General features: G+C 43.4%; 1 protein-coding gene and 1 long non-coding RNA gene across 3 annotated transcripts in view; one reads left to right on the top strand and one right to left on the bottom strand.

The window, feature by feature from the left end:
- Positions 1-19,133, top strand: part of STARD13 (StAR related lipid transfer domain containing 13) — a 289,386-nt gene extending 270,253 nt beyond the window's left edge. For both annotated transcript variants that reach the window (XM_064172967.1, XM_064172977.1), the window contains 7 exons: positions 2,957-3,155; positions 6,135-6,342; positions 7,242-7,356; positions 8,108-8,329; positions 11,484-11,701; positions 15,694-15,870; positions 16,211-19,133. In XM_064172967.1, coding sequence (XP_064029037.1) covers positions 2,957-3,155; positions 6,135-6,342; positions 7,242-7,356; positions 8,108-8,329; positions 11,484-11,701; positions 15,694-15,870; positions 16,211-16,328 — 1,257 coding nt within the window. In that variant the 3' untranslated portion in view covers positions 16,329-19,133. The remainder of the gene's footprint in view (positions 1-2,956; positions 3,156-6,134; positions 6,343-7,241; positions 7,357-8,107; positions 8,330-11,483; positions 11,702-15,693; positions 15,871-16,210) is intronic.
- LOC135191040 (uncharacterized) lies at positions 11,088-19,455 on the bottom strand. Its single transcript, XR_010308718.1, has 3 exons — positions 19,298-19,455; positions 15,027-15,089; positions 11,088-11,621 (listed from the first exon to the last, which is right to left on the bottom strand). It is a non-coding gene; the product is annotated as an uncharacterized LOC135191040 (long non-coding RNA).
- Positions 19,456-22,321: the final 2,866 nt, after the last annotated feature.

Genomic DNA, 22,321 nt, shown 5'->3' with positions numbered 1-22,321 from the left:
GACACTTGCCCAACCATAAAGAGCAGGAGATGTGTGGATAGGGATGGGCTTGTAAGCTAAGAAACAGAGCAACAGGAAAAAAGAGACAAGAGAGAAGGTAGAAATGGAGAAGAAAGTAAAAGGAAAGGTAAAACCAAAAAGGAAAAGATGGCTCTTGAGGGGTTTGAGGCAGTCAAAAGGAGTATCTACAGGCAGTCTCAGATCCCTACCATTTAAGGTCTCTTTCCACAAAAAAACTTTCAAGGCCAAAACTCTCCAGGCACTCTCTTTGTTCTCATTTAATTCGAAGTCTGATGCCTGACCAAAGGTGTGAGCAGCCTCCAGTCTGCCCAAGCATCTTGCTTATGTGTTTCTTCCATGCACTGCAGAAGACAGTGCAAAGTCCTGAACAGGCACTGGATCTCCTACTGTACACAATGGGTAAAGTTGAGGATGCTTTAAATCACTGTAAAATCTAGCTTCTTGCACTGAAATGTCCAAGACACTATGAAGAGCCTCACTATTGTTTGTAGGATGTAGTATTCAGTTTCAGCTTGTAAAATAGAAACCACTTTACCTCTCTATCAACTGTCCTGCATTGTATCACAGTATCACAGTATCATCAGGGTTGGAAGAGACCTCACAGATCATCAAGTCCAACCCTTTACCACAGAGCTCAAGGCTAGACCATGGCACCAAGTGCCATGTCCAATGCTGCCTTGAACAGCTCCAGGGACAGAGACTCCACCACCTCCCCAGGCAGCCCATTCCAGTGTCCAATGACTCTCTCAGTGAAGAACTTTCTCCTCACCTCCAGCCTAAATCTCCCCTGGTGCAGCCTGAGGCTGTGTCCTCTCGTTCTGGTGCTGGCCACCTGAGAGAAGAGAGCAACCTCCTCCTGGCCACAACCACCCCTCAGGTAGTTGTAGACAGCAATAAGGTCACCCCTGAGCCTCCTCTTCTCCAGGCTAAACAATCCCAGCTCCCTCAGCCTCTCCTCGTAGGGCTTGTGCTCGAGGCCTCTCACCAGCCTCGTCGCCCTTGTATGGCTTCTTGAGAGCAGATGATCCACAGCATGAGGATAATAAAGAGATTGGGTCAGACTAACCTCTTAGCAATCACTGGATTTATAGCCAAATTTTATATACATAATTATTCTGTAATATTGCAGAACAGAGCCCAGAGCATCTTTTTCTATGAAATGAAGAGCTAGCCTCTCTTGATCAGTCACCATTTTTGCCAAGAAAAAGGGAAGTATGACTTTGGATAATGTCATTACACAAAATGGATATTGAGAGTAGCAAAATGGCATGTAGCAGGAGATTGTCAGCTTTGATGTCTCACCTCTTGAATAGATTTAGCTGGAAGTTTTTTAAGGTTCTATACACCAGCAAGAACACTTCCTATCAGAAGCTGAGAACTGAGCCTCTGCTCTCACATTCATCTACCAGGTGCCAAAAATGTATGGGTTTTTTTATAGAATTAGTATGTGTCCTTCTGCATCTTCAGTACACATTTTTAGGTAGAAGATGAATTTAAAAAGACAGCAAAAGGGAAAGGGAAACCAGATTAGAAGTGCTAGATGCTCTTTCTTTGTATTCTCTTGTCAAAATGAAGAGCAGAGCTTCACTTGTGAACAGAAATACAGTGCAGAGAGGTGTACACAGGGCACGCTCCAGTCCTCTACTTCCTACACATAAACTTAGCTCACAAGTGACACTAATGGATTCATCAATAAGACACAGCAGAAGAGCTGCCTCACAGCCAGTCTGGTGTAGCAATTCATCTACATATCAATAAATGCATTCCCTCACAGAGCTAAGGAGGGTGTGATTTATGTAACTAGTGTCATTAATGTACGAGTTAACAAAAGTCCTGAATACTGTCCAGTTGAACACAGGAGATGTTCTAGGGAGAGGAGGGTCCTACATGAATTCTGTCCTGGCAGAAGTAAGAGGAAGAGGGCCACGAGGCATTATTTCCTTGTCTTTACTCATTTTTGTTGGTGGACTGGGCCATGCAGAAAGCTGGACTGATGACCAGCAGGACAGTGGTTACAGAGGAACAGATATCTCTAGTTCCAAACCTGAAATAGGTATTTTTCATAGGTATTTCTCAATATTTCACCTTTTCCCCTGCAAAACTGAAGGAAAACAATACTAACACTTCCCAAATGAATCACTGTAAACTCACTTGGGAATAAATAATGTGGTTAAAGCTCTGGAATTTGCCACAGGGGAATTCCACAGTCAAGGAAGAAGTAAAAGGGTAGCCCTGTTGTGAAGGCATCATTTGAAGGATTAAGCTTCCTATAGAATAGTAAGCAAATAGCATAAAACTGTATCTTAGTAACACCACACAAGGAATTTCTCTGTGCCCCCCACTTTTGAACTGGGGTTTTCAGTGGGATTTGGGGGAACTGCCAGAAGAAGAGAGCGGGAAGTTGAAAAAAAAATGTTGGTCTCGACTTTAAAGCTGTACTAGGACGTACTTATCTTTTGCCACAGCATTCATTACTTAGCTGAGCCTAATACTTTCTTGTTAGTCTTCAAAATACATACCCAAATAAACATGAGGAACCAGATTGTCAGCTGGAGTAAATCAACAGTCACCCAAGCCAAGCAAGCCACGCTGATTTATATCAGCTGAGCATCTTGCTTAAACTCTTCAGGCTATAGGGAAACCACTTACACGCTGAACTTTCACTCTGGGATGGGCTACAGAGCAGCAGTGTTATTAACTCTTGCAGTCCTGCTGTGAGAGCATGCACTTGCCTACAAGATTTGTGGGTAGGTCGTGACCTTTGTACTTGCATAGTTTCCTTGTTCTTGCCTAGAGCAAAGTGAGCCACCCAAGCTTTGTCCATGATGGAAGTCCCAAGCAATAGAATTTTTCTTTTAGAGATATCTATATATATGCAGACACGTTCTTTAAGTAGCATTTTTTTTTTACCCCAATCCACGTGGTGCCTTTTTAGGTGGGTTTGTTTCGAAAATCTGGAGTGAAATCCCGAATCCAGGCCCTACGCCAGATGAATGAAAGCTCCCCAGAAAACGTCAGCTATGAAGACCAGTCAGCATATGATGTGGCAGACATGGTAAAGCAGTTTTTCAGGGACTTGCCGGAGCCTCTCCTCACGAGTAAGCTAGGAGAGACTTTTCTGCACATCTACCAGTGTAAGTTGCAATGTTCTTGATATTATAAATGATATGAAAAATATTATGTACTATATAATAATGTATTGGAAATCATTTGGGTGTGTTAACATTGGGTAGGCTTCTTTCCACTCACCCTTAAGATGTATAAAAGAACCTCTCTGCTCTCAAAATCTGTCGCTAAGAGATTTCTAGAACTGCTCAAAGTTTTTCTGCAAAACCAGCATTCAAATATTGAGAAGCTCCAAAAATATCAGCCTCACAGCAGAAAGAATTCAGGAGAAGCTGCCCTGGACATAAAATGTGTGCAGGCTCACATTTGCTTCAGAGTTCTCTAAACGGTGGGCCCGCTCCATGCAGACAGCTCAATACAAGTGAGTCTTCTGTGCGCAGAGAAGCAGTTCACTGGGAGAACATGTGCCTGTGTAGTCCCATTCCTTGCTCTAACTTTTGCTTAGTTGCTCTTTCGTGATAGTCTGTAAAATGTATGTGCAAGAAACAAGCTGCCTCAGGAGTCCATAGAGGTCCCAGAGAGAGTGGGTCCCACAGAATTTCTTCATTTCAGTATTAGCAGGCTTCAGTAAAATCCAAGACTTCACATGCCTCCAAATGATGAAAATCCCTGTAAATCAGGAAGTTACTGTGTATCTCTTCTGCAGACTGAGGGAGAAATAAACCAGGAGAAAAACACTGAAAAGCCCAGAGAAACTGGAACTTTCTCCTGCCTGGTCCATTGTAAAGGCCAGTCAGCCAGTGCTCTGGCAGATACAGAAAAGCCTACCCAGCCAGTCTAAGCCAAATAATTGGGTGCAGTAAAGAGAAGTGTGTCTAGTCTTTTCACTTGCAGATGTTTCAGCTGCCAGAACAATAGAAAGACATTTTTAAGCACTCCATAATCCTAGTGCTGAGGAAACCAAGTTACTTCCGTTGCCTCCCTCTTTGCTGTAAAAATCTGAGTCACACAGTCACTAATGTATTTAACATAGAGGTTTCTGTGGCTGATGGAGAAATGCTGTGGTCCTGCACCTGAGAAACAGCATCACAAATACATTTAGTGGTTTGAGTCATACATGATGGCTTGGGACACAAGTGAACTGAAACATCTGGTGCTCGGTGCTGGACCATCATTTTCCCCTCTTCTTTCCTGCTCACGAGTTGCAGATCTTGTCTGTGAAGCACACATCAATGAGCTTGTTCAGTAAAGTAACATTGGTTCTTGGTGCCAATAAAATAGCTGTCACCATTGTTTCTATAGTAAAGGGGCCAAGGAGAAGATTACCCAGTAGAAGGACATGTTCTACATGTCCTTGGAAACAAATCACCTTTAAACTATTGCTTCATCAAAACTGGGAATGTCCTATCTTGGCACAGGAGAGACTGCAAGTAAACTACCTCCTTGACAAAGGAACAGATACATGGCAGATCTCAATGCCTTCTGGTCTGTAGCCAGGAGGGCTTCCAGTCTCCAAGTTGGAAGCCTGGTGTTAAGATTCAGAACAGCTGTGAGGCTGAACATGAAACATTGCTACCAGCCAGCAAAAAAACATGAAAGGAGGCATGGCCTAGCTCTGTAACCCTATGTGATGCTTCAGTGGGAAGTCCAAAGAACTCTTTAGACTGAACAAAGGTGGAAAAGAGAGTGCTAGGAAAGGTTTTCTTGAACTCCACCAGTAGTTCAAAGAATGTCAGAAAAACCGAAACACTGGATGTGCTTAAACCAAGGTGGGAACAGGAAAAAATGGGCTCTGGAGACACTGGAGACCAGTGTTTGGTTTAAAAATGAATAGAAGTGTTGGGTTCTCTCCATGTTATCAACAACAAATATATTTTTCTGGTTTAGACAGTACTGACAAAACTCTTCACAGAAAGAAAACTGTTGAAAATTTTTGGGATACCAATTGTATTTCATAATGTCTGCAATTAAATAAATCTGTAGCTGGAAGTTTTTCTTCCCCTTCATCCTATTTAACAAATTATTAACGTGACGTTAGGAAACTTTTTTCCTCTCTCATTGTGTTGGCAAGGGATTTCTGGTTTTCTGGGACTCATTGCACATCTTTTTCCTGTATCCAGGGCCTTAATCATGCATACAGAATGGTTTGATTTGCTGTAAGACAGAGGACTGAGATGATTAGTATAGTAGTCTATATGGCATAGCATTGATGAAGTGTTCCTCATTTCCCTAAAACTGTCATTGGCACAATGTTTATACATGACCTGAAGGGCACACCAGTCTTCTCTGTGCATCAGTCCCACCAGTCCAACGGTATTGATGAAGTACCAGGGGCAAAGGCTGCTGTTGACCTCTTAGAAAGACCTGGCCTTTCTGCTTCTAGGAAATCAGCAGCTTTGGGCTATGCTCAGTTTGTCATTCGTGTCTGAAAGCTTTTAAACTGACGTGCTCGTACAATGCTAGCAGACAGAGCTTAAAAGTTGGCTGTTCCTTCTACTGTATATCTGCTTTTGTTCTTCTGTTCTATTATAGAGTATGTAATACCCAGAGGAGAGCTCCAAGTCCAAGCTGAGAAAACTTAAGTTAGTTTTAGGAATTAATCTGAGGTGCTGTTTAATCATATCCATTTCTGCTTTCATTAAACTCTTCTATGGTTTAGAATACGAGTCTAAGTATTTCCCCAAAGCTTCCCTAAGGCTTTTGAACTGTCTTCCCAGGGGACAAAACAAACCTGAAAAATACCATGTAAAGATATGAGTATTGAGTATTACTCTTCCTTCATAAACTTCAGGTGAAGTTCAGTCTTTCTCCTGGGGAACAGCCTGTCAAATGAACAGAGAAGTGTCATACACAGGCTAGGCAAAACTGTGCTTACTGGACAAGCAAATGCCAGGGCCCTCCAACAACCAGCTGGTCCTTGCCCCTCTGTTCCCTGGCGTCTGCCCCTTCACGAAGCCATTCCCAAAGTGTGAATGCCTCTATCTTGTTCCTGGCTCCTTATCTGATCTTACAGCTGACTCCCCTGAATGTCACTTGCTTTTCCCCAGATGTCCCCAAGGAGCAGCGGCTGCAGGCAGTGCAGGCAGCCATCATGCTGATGTCGGATGAGAACCGGGAGGTTTTGCAGACTCTGCTGTGCTTCCTGAGTGATGTCACCTCTGTGGAGGAAAATCAGATGACTCCTATGAACATAGCTGTTTGTCTGGCCCCCTCTCTCTTCCATCTCAATATAGTGAAGAAAGAAAGCTCACCGAGGTAAGTTTCTTCTCAACATTCTAAAAAGCCATATAGTTAATACAGAGAGATGCTTTCAGCGTTTCTAAAGATATGCAGGATGAGATTTTCCAAAGCATCTGCTGTCTACAGCATGTTACACAGCCCATGCTGCAGAGCCAGAGGCATGCTTTTACATGCACAGAAGGTGTTTCTACAAGCCCAGCAGGCATTTCTGGCTGTTCTGAATATGCAGTGCCTGCCTGCATATGGCAAAATTTCAGTGGGGCACTGGTGAATTTTACATAAATAATGTTGCCTTCCATAAGGGAAAAGAGCCTGATTTTGCTGTGATGGAAGCTGAAAGACTGACCACATCGTAGAGGATTTGAATAGATAGATTTTCAGGGAGTCACTTCTCACACTGTATGTTCTGGCTACGTTCTAAGACTTGGGAAACCAAGTTTATTTCAGGCCACCTTAGGATGGGATGTAACATGGTGAGTGTAGACTAAACAGGGCATGAATTGGGCTAAACATTAGTGGTCCCAAGTTGATGTCCCTCCTGACTGGCTTTTTCTTCCCATCTGGTTCAGAATACACTGAGACTCTTGGTCATGTACACATAGCCAGTGTGAGCAAGCACTTTAAACAGAGACAACGTAAACCTCTGTACATCATGTCTGTTAGAAATCCACTTCAAAATTTACAGCACCTAATGCAGGACATGCATAACCTTTCCTGCTTTTACCTTTGGCTCAACAATGTTTTAGGTAAACATATTTCCTTTAAAAAAGGGCCTGCAGTCTGAGCAATCCTTGTGAGACATAAAAATTTGAAGACAGGCTTTTCTCTCTGGTGTTCTGAACATCCTGCTGCTGTTTGCTTTCATATTAAAAATATTCAGCTCTTTTTACTCGAGATCCTGAATTCAATTACAGAGTAATACAGAAAAAATATGCAACAGGGAAGCCAGATCAGAAGGACCTCAGTGAAAACCTGGCAGCTACTCAGGGACTTGCTCACATGATAATGGAATGCAACAAACTTTTTGAGGTGAGTGAGAGAGTCAAACGGCATTATTCATGGCCACATAATGCGGCATCTTTTGATGTATTTATGTTTATGCTTACATTTTCTATCTTACATTAGCTCAGAGATTGATGGTGCCTTATTTATTTGTAAACTTGCTGTGTCTAAAGTTTATCTCATTTCTTTATGACTGCTCTAGCATTCAAAGTCTGTTTATAATGCAAGGTAGTTATGCTGTAGCAGTTTTCAACTCAAAGTTTAGTCAAATTAAAATAAAAATCTGCTGATTTAACGTTTTCTTTTATTGAAGTGTTTTTAACACCTCAACTAAAACTTATTCATCTCAAAAAGGGAGGCTAATAGACTTTGTTACTGTGTGTCAAGGAATAACATTAAAATCGCATAGGGAGATGTAATCATTCCTGCTGCTACTTTCGCTGCAGGTGGAGGAGCGATAATGCTCATATCTCCCTTCACCAGAAACACAAGGAAGCATTTCTGGGGGCCAGAGGAGTACCACAGATGTATTGACATGAAGGTGATCAGTCTAATATTGTTCTGCAAGAGTAGTGCTGTTGTCAGCCACAGACTCTTTGTGCTACTTTGATTTCTCATCTTGCATTAAGAAGCAGAGCCAGAACTAGGTATTGATTTTACAGATCATAGGCTCATTGTAAGTGGATGCTGAATGGTCTCTAAGCCTAGAAACACACTGCCTTAAGGAAAAGTTCTCAGCAGGAGATTTTCTGTTTTTTCCCTCCCTTCTGTGGCACAGGTCCCGTGTGAGATGGTCACCCAGTCACGGAACTCCTACGTTGATGCAGAAGTGCATTCTCCAACCCTGGACGAGCTTGGGAAACAAGTGGATGAGGAAGGAGGGAACTATCAGATGTACCTGGAAAGTCTCATGCAGAATCTCCAAAAGGAAGCAAAGGAGAAGTTCAAAGGATGGGTCACGTGTTCCAGTACAGAGAACACAGAACTCGCCTACAAAAAGGTAATCAGGGGAGATGTGAAGAAGCAGTAAAGGAACCAGAGCAAAATACAGCCTAGCTATGGGACTCCCTGACTTGCTACCTGGCTAAATATAAACCTTTCTGTCTGGCAAGGCACACGTTTTTCTTCTTTTATTTTTTTAAGTTCAAAACAGTTTAAAATGCCATATAAGATTGATTTAAGCATGAGATTCCAGGAAGAGCCACACAAATCAAGCTAAGGTCTCCTAAATGGGTAAAGTGATACAGCAAACAACACAAACACACTGTAAGCCAAGACTTTCAGCAGCATATAACATTACCTGGGTAAGCATTTTGACTGGGGAACAGGTGAAGTTTCTGACCATCTCCAGTTTCAAGAATGCAGCCAGAACATAGGTATAAAAACATCTCATCAGGATGCCCACTTACCCAGGCCAGCTGTACAGGCAGTTTTATCTCTGATCTTCTTGTCTGTGTTTCCAGTGGATTTCCATTATCTGCAACTTTTATCCAAGTTTCTCAAGTTCCAGACTGCAGGGAGAGTGAGGCTGCTGCAGTCAGGAGGAGGAGGATACAAGATCCCTGCAGCCAGTGGAGTTCAGGGCTACTCGACGTACAGTGACAGAGCAGAGATTGGCAAACCAGCGTCAGCTAGCAAGAGGAGGGGATGGTTTAGGGGTGGGTGACACCAGCTAGGTTGGATAAGGGCACTGGGAGGAGTGTGGTATCTGGATGATGAGAGAGCAGGAGGCAGTAGTATCACTATTTGGGAAATACACTGGGTGGAGAATGACTTGAGAGGAGCCAGCCCTGAGCACAAGGACTTGGGGGTGTTGGTTGATGAACTCAACATGACCCAACAATGTGTGTGTGCAGCCCACAAAGCCAGCCATATCCTGGGGTGCAAGAGAAGTGTGACCAGCAGGTCAGGAAGACTCATTCTCCCCAACAACTCTGCTTTTGTATAGACCCCATCTGGAGTACTTTACTCAGCTCTGGGGCCTCGACTATAAGAAGAGTGTGAACTTGTTGGAGTGAGTCAAAGGAGGGCCACGAACATGATCAGGGAACTGGAGCACCTCTTCTATGAAGAGAGTTGGGATAGTTCAGCCTGGAGATAAAGCTCTAGAAGACCTTACAGCAGCCTTCCAGTATTTGAAGGAGGCCTACAGGAAAGCTGGAGAGGGATATTTACAAGGGCAAGTAGTGGCAGGACAAGGGGTAATGAGTTTAAACTGAAAGAGAGTAGATTTAGGTTAGATATAAGGAAGAAGTTTTGATTTGTGAGGGTGATGTGTGCCCCATCCCTGGAAGTGTTCAAGGATAGAGCTTTGAGCACCCTGGTCTAGTGGATGGTATCCCTGCCCATGGCAGAAAGACTAGATTTAGGTGATCTTTAAGGTGCCTTCTAACCCAAACCATTCTGTGATGATGCAACCCCTCTGTTAAGGCCTAAAGAAATCACAGTTACTCTGGTTAGTAGCCAGCTTCTGTGAGAGAGCTCTCCAGTGAGGGACTGTGGGAGGTTGTGGAGGGAGTAACAGGGCTCAAGAGGGAGTAGAATGTGGGAGAGGAAAGTGACTGAATGGTCTAGTGTAAAGGGCATGCAAGACTATGAAGGGGATTGGGAGTCCCTGTGGTCTGAGGAAGGGGGATTGGCAAACTGAGAGCTTTAGGGAGGAGGAGTTGTAACAATTAAAAGGTTGGGGGGGTGGAACTACCCAAAAGGAGGGGGTTGGTCTCTTCTCCCACGCAGCCAGTGACAGAACGAGAGGACACAGTCTCAGACTGCACCAGTGCAGGTTTAGGCTGGTCGTTAGGAAGAAGTTCTTCACAGAGAGAGTGATTGCCCATTGGAATGGGCTGTCCAGGGAGGTGGTGGAGTCACCATCCCTGGAGGTGTTTAAAAGGAGGTTGGATGAGGCACTTAGTGCCATGGTTTAATTAATTAGAACAGTTAAGTGATAAGTTGGACTCTATATCAGAGGTCTTTTCCAACCTGGTTAATTCTGTGGTCCTGTGGGATTCTGGGGCACAGTGCTGGGGCTGTGAGTGATGCTGGAGGTTTCTGGAGCACTAGCCTTTGTATGTAAGGATCTCAGGGTGGGGAGAGGTTAGAAAGGCAGGGCTTGCAAGAGCCAGTGCTTACGATTAACCTGTTTGCCATATGAAATAGGACCCCTAGAACCATGCAAGAGAGTCACATGTGTGGGACTCTGGGTATTCATCTTGCACACAGCCCAGCACTTTCCGCTTGTGCTGTTGCATTCTGTGGAGGTGTAACAAGTAAAAGGAGCCATGAGCAAGGAAGAGTTAGCAAGCAGTTTGCATGTTCCTTCTTTGAAAGGCATTTTCCCAATACCTCTTCTGCAGCCATTTTGAGGAGCAAACATCTGTGTACCTGAAACATAACTGAACCAACATATGTTCTGCTTTTTCACCAATTAACCAGGAGGGTTATTGGACCCTCAGTCCCTGCTAGAGCATCAGATTGCCCAAGCTGGCATAGAATCACAGAATCAGATTAATCAGAGAGACGGCAGAGAGGCTAGAGAGAGAAATGCAGCCCAGAGCTTCCAAGGAGAAGTGCCTTGTCTATGTTTGGATTCTTGTTCTTATACATCTTAGCAAGCCTGAGAGTGAAGTAGACATCACACTTGTTTCTCTTTCACAGCCTGTGATCTAATCCTTCTCACCAAAACATTCTAGCTAGCTTCAAACTAGCACATTTGGAAGTGACCTCAATGATTATCCAGTTCCAACCCCCTACCATAGGCAGGGACAGCTTTATTTTAGCTCAGGATCTCTCATCTGTTTTTACTTCTGCATGGACATATTCTTCATTACACTGCTATGATTGGGGTTGAAAAAGTGCCTGTCACACCAGAAATAATACAGCAACTCCACTGGCACCATGGGAACTGATCCAGATATACACTGGTGCGAGAGCAGAAGTAATCTATCACTTCAGTTGTCCTTCCAGGACTAGTATACACATGTTTTCACATGCAACAGAGCAGCAGCTATAGCAATAATGGCAATGATTAGCAGAGAAATATGCATGCTCTTAAGCTAAAATCAGATACCCATAGCAAGATTTCGTCCTTAGTTGCCTTCTGCTGAGCACAGGGACATAAATCATGAGGCTTTATGCTCTCTGTTGCTTTTCTCCAGGTTGGGGACGGGAACCCACTAAGGCTGTGGAAAGCCTCGGTGGAAGTTGAAGCCCCTCCATCAGTTGTCCTGAACCGAGTGCTGCGAGAACGACACCTCTGGGACGAAGACTTCTTACAGTGGAAGGTGGTCGAGAGCCTGGACAAGCAGACAGAAGTTTACCAGTACGTTTTGAACAGCATGGCTCCCCATCCCGTCCGAGACTTTGTTGTTTTAAGGTGAGCTAAGGGCTGCACTATCTTTGCTTCCTGCAGTGCATGCTTGGAAGATCTGGTCTTATTTCAGCCTCTGTAATTGCATCTAATTGCGCTTCAAGTACTCTGCTTCTGGGCAGCTGTGTTGATTTCTCAACACAAATTAAGCCTGTACACCTAGAGCATGCTGACCTTTTCTCTGATGTAATTTGAGCAGTACGTACTCCTGAGGCCATAAATATCATTTCTTCCTTAGAACAGATGTCTGCTGATAGCTGCTGCTCTCTCTTGGCTTTGTTTGTTGTCAAAACAGTGTGAATAGAACCCAGTTGGTTTTTACACTGCTTTTGCTGTTCTCTGGGGAGTGTTTGATGTTTAAGACCTAAATGTTTAGTACGAAAAATGGTGCTGCTTTCAAGCTAAAGTTGTTATACAGTGTCTGTATGGGTCGTTATTTTAGATTTGAAGATGGAGTCTTTGTAGACCAAGAAATGTTAACTCATAAAAATCCTAGTGCAGAATTGAACAGGAAGATATGTGTTCTGACACCTCTCAAATGTGTATCTGTGTATCAGTATTCCAGATTCAATCCCAGTTCTGCCAATGTCTACCTGCCTGTACAGAGCAGACCAAAAAAATTACTCTTGTGCACCTTCTGCCTTTTATATCCCTCTGCCTGTTAGGAGCTATTGTGGAGCTGCTGACGTATTTCATTCACAGGGTCAGTCTTTACAGTCTATACAGAAAGATTTTGTATAGATTTTGTATTCCCATTCCTGGTCTCTGCTTCCTTTGACTGAAAGGATGTGCCAGAGAAATGCTAAGTAGTTTTGACAAAGGAAATAGTTAAGTGAGTCGGAGTTGTGTAAGAGGGAACAAAGATTGAAGGAAAAACATGAGCTCAATAAAATACAATTCCAATAGTACATCCTTTCTGTGAACTAAGTCAGTCTCTTAAGAGAGTGGAACCAATGCAAATATTGGTAGTAAAAGGGAAGAATTATTGGAACTCGGGGGAAGATTTAAAAAGTGTTTTCTGTAAGTTCTTTGTAACCTTAAAACATCAGTCCTTCCATTACTCTATTTCCTTTGCCTTCCCACAGTATACTGTGCTAAATTAATTCTGTTATAAATAGTGTCTCTAGTATAAAAAGTAGAAATTATTTTATAATAGAAATTATTTTACTTTTTAAAAAAATATTCACTATCACAGAATGTCAGGGGCTGGAAGAGACCTCGAAAGATCATCCAGTCCAATCCCCCTGCCAGAGCAGGATCAACTATACCAGATCACACCCAAGCAGGTTTTGAATATATCCAGAGAGGGAGACTCCACAACCCCTCTGGGCAGCCTGTTCCAGTGTTCTGTCACTCTCACAGTGAAAAAATTTGCTCATGTTTACATGAAACTTCCTGTGCCTCAACATCCACCCATTACAGATTTATAAACATAAATGAGGTCACCCCTCAGACTCCTCCCCTCCAAACTAAAGAGCCCCAGTTCCCTCAGTCTCTCCTCGTAAGGAAGATGTTCCTCTTCCTTTATCATCCTTGTGGCCCCGTGCTGGACTCTTTCAGGCAATTCCCTGAAGTCCTTCTTGAACTGAGGAGCCCAAAACTGGACACCATATTCCAGATGCGGCCTCACCAGGCCAGAGGGGGAAGAGAACCTTTCTCGACCTACTAATCACACTCATTCTAAGTTCCCAACCTATACTGATACCCGGGGTTGTTCTTTCTCTCTACACTTGCTCTTGTTGAACTTCACTGAATTTCTCCCTGCCCAGCTCTCCAGCCTAAGTTTCACTGAATGGCAGCACAACTCTCCAGTGTGTCAGCCACTGCACCCAGCTTGGTGTCATCAGCAAACTTGCTGACAGAGCACTCTGTTCCCTCATCCAGGTCATTGATGAATATATTGAACAGAACTAGTCCCAATACTGACCCCTGACTCCACACAGGCCTCCAACTAGACTCCATCCCATTGACCAAAACTCTCTGACTTCTTTCCTTCAACCAGTTCCCAGTCCACCTCACTACTTAATCAACCAGACCACACTGCCTCAGTTTAGCTGTGAGGATGCTGTGGGAGAGAGTCTCAAATGCTTTACTGAAATCAAGATAAACCACAGCTCTGCCATCATCTATCCATCTGGTTATGTCCTCATAAAAGGCTATCAGGTTGGTCAAATGTGGCAAAACCATGTTATTGACTTAAACTAGTGACATATTTCATCGTCTGCATAGCACCAATATCATCTGAGCACAGTGGGAAGGTTTTGATGGCTGCAATTCTGTCCTCTTATTTCCTACTTAGTTCACTATTAGGTTTCATGGTGGATTGTGATCTGTAAAGACTTGCTGTGCAATCACATTAGTTAAAGAAAATTTTTGCCATCAAGGTCTTATTCTTTTCACTAACCCAAGCAGAATGACCCCCAAGGACTGAAATATGTATCATAGAACTGAATCCCAGTGTGTATTTAATGCCTGAAAACAGCCATCAAGCTGATTTGTCAGATTCTGCTGTTTATCTCTTTTGATTTATATCATTAAGTCTAGAGCAAGTCTATGATTGGTGGGAAGTGAACAATGAAACAGTAATTCACATGAGTAAATATATTTTAACAGGCAGCAGTTTTCTCTGTCCCAACCGAACTTCTGCCTTTTTGGCTGTGAAAAGATGACATAGTTGTTCTTTTCTTTTTTTGTTTGTTTGTTTTCTTCTCTTCTGAACTTCACAGTTATAACAAGGGGATTAAGCTCCCTTGAGAAGATCTAATAGTAAGAGACTGGGGCAGCGTTTCACATGGCTGGCATCTGATGCAGCGTTCAGTGGCCCAGCACAGGCATCACTTTTCACTAAAGATTCCTCAATTCTTTAATGTTAAATATCACAGCATCTCTGGGAGTTAGGTGCCATGCACACTTCTGCTACTCTTAGATGTTTACAGGAGTAGAGAAACTGGCCTAAACCTGTGTAACTGGTAATAGAAATCCTAAGTCTTCTGCAATCTCTGAAATACATAGTTTTCCACTTCACAAATGGCCCAAACTAAATGCCATGTTGTCACCAAAGATAGTTGCATCTAAGCACTGTGCAGGCATTCACAATAGATGGTTCAGCATTTCACAGCAGATCTGACATGTGATTTCCAACTCTCCTTGTGTTTCATCTGCCAAGATAGCTCATGATTTTTATTAATGCACAGACACATATGAAGCTTTCTGAAGTCACTGTCTTCCTGCAGTCTCTTGAATAACAGCTCAATTTCATACAGGAAAATTGCAGAATGTTTAAATTATTTGCTGAAGTACAAACTTAGAACAATCCTTCAAAGCAGCTTACCTGATAAAACATGATGCTTCCACCAGTCACATCGTCAGCACAGTGAGAATTTGTCATTTCTTCCTGCAGCCCAGGAAAGAGCACAGACCTATCCTGTGAGGTTCAAGACAGATGAGAAAGATACAAGACTATGCAGACAGTGCCTACAGAACAAGAAAAAATACTAAGTTTTAAAGTCCTGGTGTCCTGGACTTGGTGGGAAACTTCTGCAGCATGTTAAGGCTAGAAACATGGGAGAGAGAAAAAAATGAAAGGACAGCTTTTATTTTTCATTCAGATGCCCTTGAAATGAGTTCTGGGAGTTTCAGATGTCAGTGTGGGTAGTAGTGAGAATTTCTGCTGTGCTTGTGCCCATATTATCTCCCTTTCAAAACTTCTTTGTGTCTCCAAAAGGCTGTGTCATGGCCCATAGTGCATAATGGTTACAAGATGCTTATGTGACAAAGCAAAACTTCTTTACCTGGAGCCTTCAGCAATGTAGTCCCACATTATGGCCAGACTCACCAGCTGAGGAACATGACAGTTCTCCAGGGGGCTCCTAGGACAGTCCAGAGGCATTACAGGCAACAACAAGGACAGACAAGCCAGCTGTAACTTATCTGCTTCTTATTCCTATGCCCAAAAGTTTTATTACTAAAGTGATTCCATCTTGATTGTGTCACTGCAGGACCTGGAGGACAGATTTGCCAAAGGGGATGTGCATGCTGGTTGCCATCTCTGTGGAGCATGAAGAGGCTCCTCTTATGGGAGCTGTGCGAGCCATTGTGATGGACTCTCAGTACTTGATAGAGCCGTGTGGTTCAGGAAAAGCCAGGCTGACCCACATCTGCAGAATTGACCTCAAGTAAGTAACTCACCTGCAGAAAGCAGTTGTCCACTCAGCAGGGTAAAAATCCTTCAGCTCAGGAAGAGGAGGTGTTGAGAACAGAGAACATGTTCTTTCTATCCACGATGCTCATTTTTCCACTCAGCATCTACCACTGTCATAATGTGATTACAAGAATAAAATCTACTTATTTGATTACTATGAGGGAGAACTTCAGAGTACGCTTACAATAACAAGCATTTGAAGTCTTCACCACCACTGTGGGCAGCAGGGAGTAGGAAGCATGGCAAGCCTGTTCCTGCAGGGCATATTTCTTGAGTATTTGAGTTTCTCAATAATTCTCTTTCCATTTCTTCAGAGGACGTTCCCCAGAGTGGTACAACAAAGGCTTTGGACATCTGTGTGCAGCAGAAGTTGCCAGGATCAGAAACTCATTTCAGCCTCTGATCGCCGAGGGACCAGAAACAAAAATCTGAGGAAGTGTTCATGGGAGCATGTGAGCATAAATCAGGGTCTGGCAGGGAACAGGAATGCTCAAAGCAAAGATCTTATTTAAGCTGCAGAAATCTGACCAGACCTGGGTCTGTAACAAAGCTGAAAGAGGAATTTAATAGGAAAGTTCTTTTATTCTGGAGACTTCACCTTCCCCCGCCACATCCCTTCTGTACTAATTTCAATTATCGAAGTAAACTTTTCTTCAGAGAGCTTTTATCGTTATTACTTCAAAATCAGGCTATTGCCATTACTTGTGTGTTACATAACTCTGGTATTTAAAGGCTTCTAAGAAGCATATTTTAACTGTAAATAACTTTATGTACAGATGTATATATTTATCTATATTTTATCTATATATATGTATATGCATAAATTAATTATTTTGTATATAACTCAGTGCAAATCACTTGCATCAGTTGGACCTTGAGTGCATCTCTCACTTGTTTCTTAGTGTGTCACTGCCACATAAGCTGTGTTTGCTATTGTCAGAGGGCCTCCAAGCATAATTCCTGTGATGAGAGAGATGCCTGTTCTCCAATATGTGTTGTGTCTGTGTGTGCTGTGAGAAGGTACCTAGAAATAGATGTAGGAAGATTTAGAAGAACTGAGGAAGAAAGAGGTTACTGTACGTTTAAAAATAACGAGGAGTGGGTCAGTTGCACCAAACAGAATACATGGAAATGTAATTGACATAGGCATTTTGAAGGCCTTTTATATTCAGCTGCAGAGTTGTGACTGTTATTACAAGGTGTTGAACACTTGCTTATTGCCTTAATTAATGATAACTCTGCCATTAGAGAACCTCAGTGTGCGCAGTGTTCACAGTGACTGCTCATTCTTGGAGAGCACAGATAGCATTGTGTGCACTGAGGTGTTTGAAATCAGACTGGCAAGTTATTAAGCTGTAAATCTCCCCCCCCCCCCCCCCTTCAGGATTTTGTCTAGGTTCTGAAACCAGTCTGGATTTCCATATTGTTCCTGCCTTCTCCTGTACAGATGGCTAATCATTAAGAAACTCCAAAGCAAATTTTGCACACCCAGTGGCCGTAAGGATGTGCAGATGAATACCATGCCTGTCAATATTCTTGTTGTACAAAGAGCTAAACTTTTTAAAGCTTTTACACACATCCTGGAGACTAAAAAGACTAAATGCAGACTACGCTTGTAAAGATTGCTTTTATAGTAACAGCAAGCATTTCCATAACATACTGCACTGATCTGCATGATCCTGCCTCTGTAAGCATTGGTGGGAGCAAAATTAGCCCCTGAACTATGAGGAGTAGGAGCCATTTAAGCTTATTATATAATTTCATTTTCAAGGACCTACTATTTTCCTACTGGAGTAATGCTTTAAAAGTAATAATAATAATAATAATAATAATAATTTGACAACATTATCTTTGAGGCAGAATTCCATTTCAGTTTTAACTAACCTAAGACCAAAAATGCTATTACACCTATGATTCAATAAGAATGTACAAGCATGTTAATACTGTTCTGTGTTAATTGCATTTGTTCACTTTGACTTTATTTATTGCTGCAGAAATGGCTGAGGCATTCATAGCCAGTGTTTTAGTCCAGTCCTTCCAACAAAATCCACTGAGATTTACTATGAGGTCAGGTAAGCAGGATGCATTTCCTACATGAAGCTACGATTTTATGCCCTGACTCAGGAAACAGGGAAATATTTTCAAAGCCAGTGCTTTGATCTGCCCCAGGTAGGGGGGCTGTGGGACGGACCATGTGCGGTCCTTAATAGCTGCTAGAGCATGGTCCCGTGTGCCATCGCACACAGCTATAAGGACTGTGCTGCTAGGGGGCAGCCCTGCAATCTAAGGAAGCAAGATAGCAGGAGCTCAGGGTGGACAGGGGATGATGACCCTGTGGAGGAGCAGGACCCCAGAAAAGTCACTCTCATCTTCCCACTGAGCTTGTCTCCCCCATGTTTTATTGTACAAGTCATAGGATCAGGGAGGGTGGCTGCCCATGAGCTCCTGCTTGACTTTGTACCAGCAGTAGTTGCATTCTGCAGCTGTTGTCTGGTTTTAAGTCTTAAGGGCATGAGCACTTCCCTCTCTCTTCATGGCCATACTGAGGTCTGGCAGCCACCAGTGAGCTGCTGGTCCAGCCAGGTCCAGCCTTTCTTGGGAGCAAATGATAGCTCATGAGCTGGCAGGTCAAGACCAGTCTCCTGGTTCCAGTGGGACTGCTATCCCAGAAAACAGCCCCAAATGCCTGTAGCCATGGCAGCAGGCTTCATGCCGGCTGTTTTTCAAACCATGAGCAATTAGAGCACTTCTGCTGCATTGTTTGTGCATAAATGAATAGAGCAGTGCCTCAGTATTAACGGGTGCAGAATTTCTGGCCCTGGGAGTGGCAATTGCCTAACAGTAAATAATTTCTTAAGGAAATGAAGGGAAAACCTGGACAGTGTTTTTATCCTGTCTAACAAGCTCAGCTGGTAGGGGCCCTGTGCCACCTGTCGCTGTTAGCAAGGTAGGGGTTGCCCACCTACCCTTGGAGAAGCTCTGTCGTATGCTTCTGATAGCTCTAAGCCATGTATCAATGAAATAAGAGTTCTTTACAATGCACATTATGCCATGTCTACCATTCAGCTGCCACAGTATTTTGTATTGTTACATTGCCGTTGAGAATACATTATGATAACTGCATTTTTAAATGTTATACTCATATCAATACCTCATATTTTTACCTCATCTGTTGGTATCAGTCATTAGTTGTAAATAAATAATTGCAGAGTTGAATAAATTTGCATACAGTAAAAAGCCATGTTTCCTCAGTGCCTTCATTTCATCCACTGGCACAAGAGCCCAAAGTACATTTAAGACATTACTTCTTTGTTGCAACCTGATGTATGCTAAACTGTTCTGATAGGGGTCTTCAACAATGATTCTAAGCTCAACATGATATTGTTGTTCAATATACTTACCCCGTGGTGGCCTTAAGTATAACTGAATGTCACAGGTAAGAGTATTTTCCAAAGAAGATAGGATGTCTGGTATGAGAAAGGTAAACTCAGGTCCTTAACAGCGTCTAGGCCCCTGAGTCCCACCAAATTTAACCTTGATTTAGCATCCATGTTCTTGTCAATCTTAACTTGAGGTTCATAAGACTGAATGTGAAGCTGCACTGTTGGCCTGCTGGTTTCACTTTATCCAACCTCAGCCATCTCAAACCTGTCAAGACAATGCAAACAAGAAAAAGGTGCAACAACAGGATAGTGATTCCTGTGGTTTGTCTTACACATGTGTACAGATGGAATAAATGTTCCTTTTGGACACGCTCTTCAATTGTCAAAAGAAGCAGAGGCTTGGAAAACAGGATGCCAAGCAGGGAGTCAGCTGTGAGAAACCATCTAGGAAGGGCTAAGCCTCTATGTTCCACCATTCAGGGACAGCATGCAGTCTTTATAATGTTGAATTATTTGGCATCTGTCCTCTTTACAACACTTTGCAGAAGTCACCAGCAGGGCATACCTCTGATGAACTTCCTCCGCAGAATTGGTGTCACCCTTGAAGGATGCCAAAGAAATGTTGCTCTTTGAAATGGCAGGTGGTTATTAGATGAGCACACAGGCTGAACACACTGAAATGACTCAGAGAGATATAGAATGGTTCAAGTTGGAAGGGACTTTTAAAGGTCACCTAGTACCAGGGATGAGGCTGCCTCTGCCACTCTAGGCAGCATGTCCCAGTGTTTCACCACTCCGATTGCAAAAAATTTCTTCCCAAGTCTCTTTTAGTTTAAAATCATTACCCCTTGTCCTATCACTACAGGTGAAAAAGACTGTCCCACTCTGGAAGGAGAACCCAGAAACTACAGACCTGTCATTCTGACCTTGGTGCCAGGGAGTCCTGAGGCAGGTCATCATGAGTGCCATTATGCAGCATGTGCAGGGCAACCAAATGGTCAGACCCAGTCTGCATGGGTTCATGACAAACCTGATCTCCTTCACAAAGAGGTGACCTGTGTAGTGGATGAGCAAAAGGCAGTGGATGTTGTTTATCTGGACTTTAGTTAAGCCTTTGACACTGGTCCCCACAGCATCCTCCTGGAGAAATTGGCCTGGAAGTCTTAACTCATGCTTCACTGAGTTAAGAACTGGCTGGTCAGATCCAATGAGTGGTGGTGAATGGAGTTAAACCCAGCTGGCAGCCAGTCACAAGTGGTGTTCGTCAGAGCTCAATACTGAGGCTGGTGCACTTTAATATCTCTGCCAGTGATCTGGATGAGGGGACCAAGTGCACTCTCAGTAAGTTCACAGATGACACTAAATTGAATGGGAAGTGTTGATGTGCCTTGGTGTAGGAAGGGAACTGCAAAGGCATCTGGACCAGCTGGATCGATGGGCTGTGGTCACTTTTATGATTTGCCATTGGAATGGGCTGCCCAGAGGGGTGGTGGAGTCACAATCTCTGGAGGTGTTCAAGAAAAGACTGGATGAGGCACTTAGTGCCATGGTCTAGTTGACTGGATAGGGCTGGGTTATAAATTGGACTGGATGATCTTGGAGGTCTGCACCTGGTGTTCTGGAAGGCTAATAGGCCTATTAGATGTCCTGGCTTGCCGCACCCTTCTGCTGATGGGAGAAGCAAGGGCAAGAGGAAAACAAAGGCTTGGGCCATTATGTCCCCTCCCAAAGTGATAAACAGGTACCCACAGGTGTTTAGGTACTTGCTGGTGTCTTGCCCAAATAAGGATAAGCAAGCCCTGGTTTCACCTGATATGGTCAGTTTGGCAAATGCCACTTTGTCCCAGGTTTGGGCTGATCCCTCCCCTGGGAAGAAAATTCACAACACAAACCCCCTTTTTTTTGAAAGTCAGGGAAAGATGAAATTGTATTTTCTTATAGTATAAGTATAACAATGTAAAGAGAGATAATAACTAGAGAAGGAAAGAAGGGAAAAAAAACCAACAACAATACAATAACCTTAAGGGAGATGGGGGAGGGGTCAAGCGGTGTCGAAGCAGCAAAGCAGCAGTAGCCAAAAGAGCAGCCGGGGGACGACAGGCGAAGCTGCAGCAGCAGAAGCCAGCGGGAGAAAAAGGGGAGAACAAACTGTGCTTCTAGACATTAAGTTCTTGATGCTCCAATGAAATTATATTAATTTATCTATTGTTGCCATTTATGTGACCTATCCCTGGAATGTTCATCTCTCCCCTATGTCTGAGCTAGAGGATCAGCTCAAACGGCCACACACACACTTCAATTGGTGAATATCTGTGGCAAGTAATATAAATTGAGCTAAGTTGCAAGCAGTTGTGATGCCTCTGCCTTGCGGCTTCTGCCTCACTGCTCTTGGACAACATGGTCTGCTCTGCCTTGTGCTTCAGACCAGCTTAGCCCTGATGTTTTGGGCTTGAACTATCTGGAAAGTTAAGTGCTTCACGTTTACCAGGAGAAGTCATTTAAGTGCCTCATGACGTGGCAAGAAGTGCCACCGACATTGTGCTCTCTACACATCTGCAAGAGATTCTGCCTGCACCTCTGCAAACTTCTGTGCCAAGAGGAACCAGGATGAGGTCAGAGAGCGTCTGCCTCTTTTCCAGCACCCTGGGGATATCTAGAAGCCTCTTAATGGCTGAGCAATTCCAGCACTGCCACAAAGGAGCCAGGGACTATCTTGAAATTTCTGCTCCACCACGGTGAGTAGAACAGACGTTCCCTAGGGCTCTGGGCTGCATTTTATTTGGCAGCAGGGCAAAGGCATTTTGTGGCCAAACCTTTTCCATTTTTTCTGCTTCTCCTAAATGAATGGATTGCCCATAAGCATCCTTGTGCAGGTGTTCCTGACCGAATTAGAACTCCAATGTAACTAGTTTGTGCATAGTTGTGGGCAGGGATTGCCACAAATAAAATTAACTATGTGTAATTCCTGCCTCGTTAATTGCCCCAACTAAATCATCTGGGTCACAAGACCCCCCTGCAACACTACAGGCTTGCAGGAGAGTG

The sequence above is a fragment of the Pogoniulus pusillus genome, chromosome 3, assembly GCF_015220805.1.
Source record: "Pogoniulus pusillus isolate bPogPus1 chromosome 3, bPogPus1.pri, whole genome shotgun sequence".
Classification (NCBI taxonomy): Eukaryota; Metazoa; Chordata; class Aves; order Piciformes; family Lybiidae; genus Pogoniulus; species Pogoniulus pusillus.
This window is presented reverse-complemented; position numbering and strand designations above follow the sequence as displayed.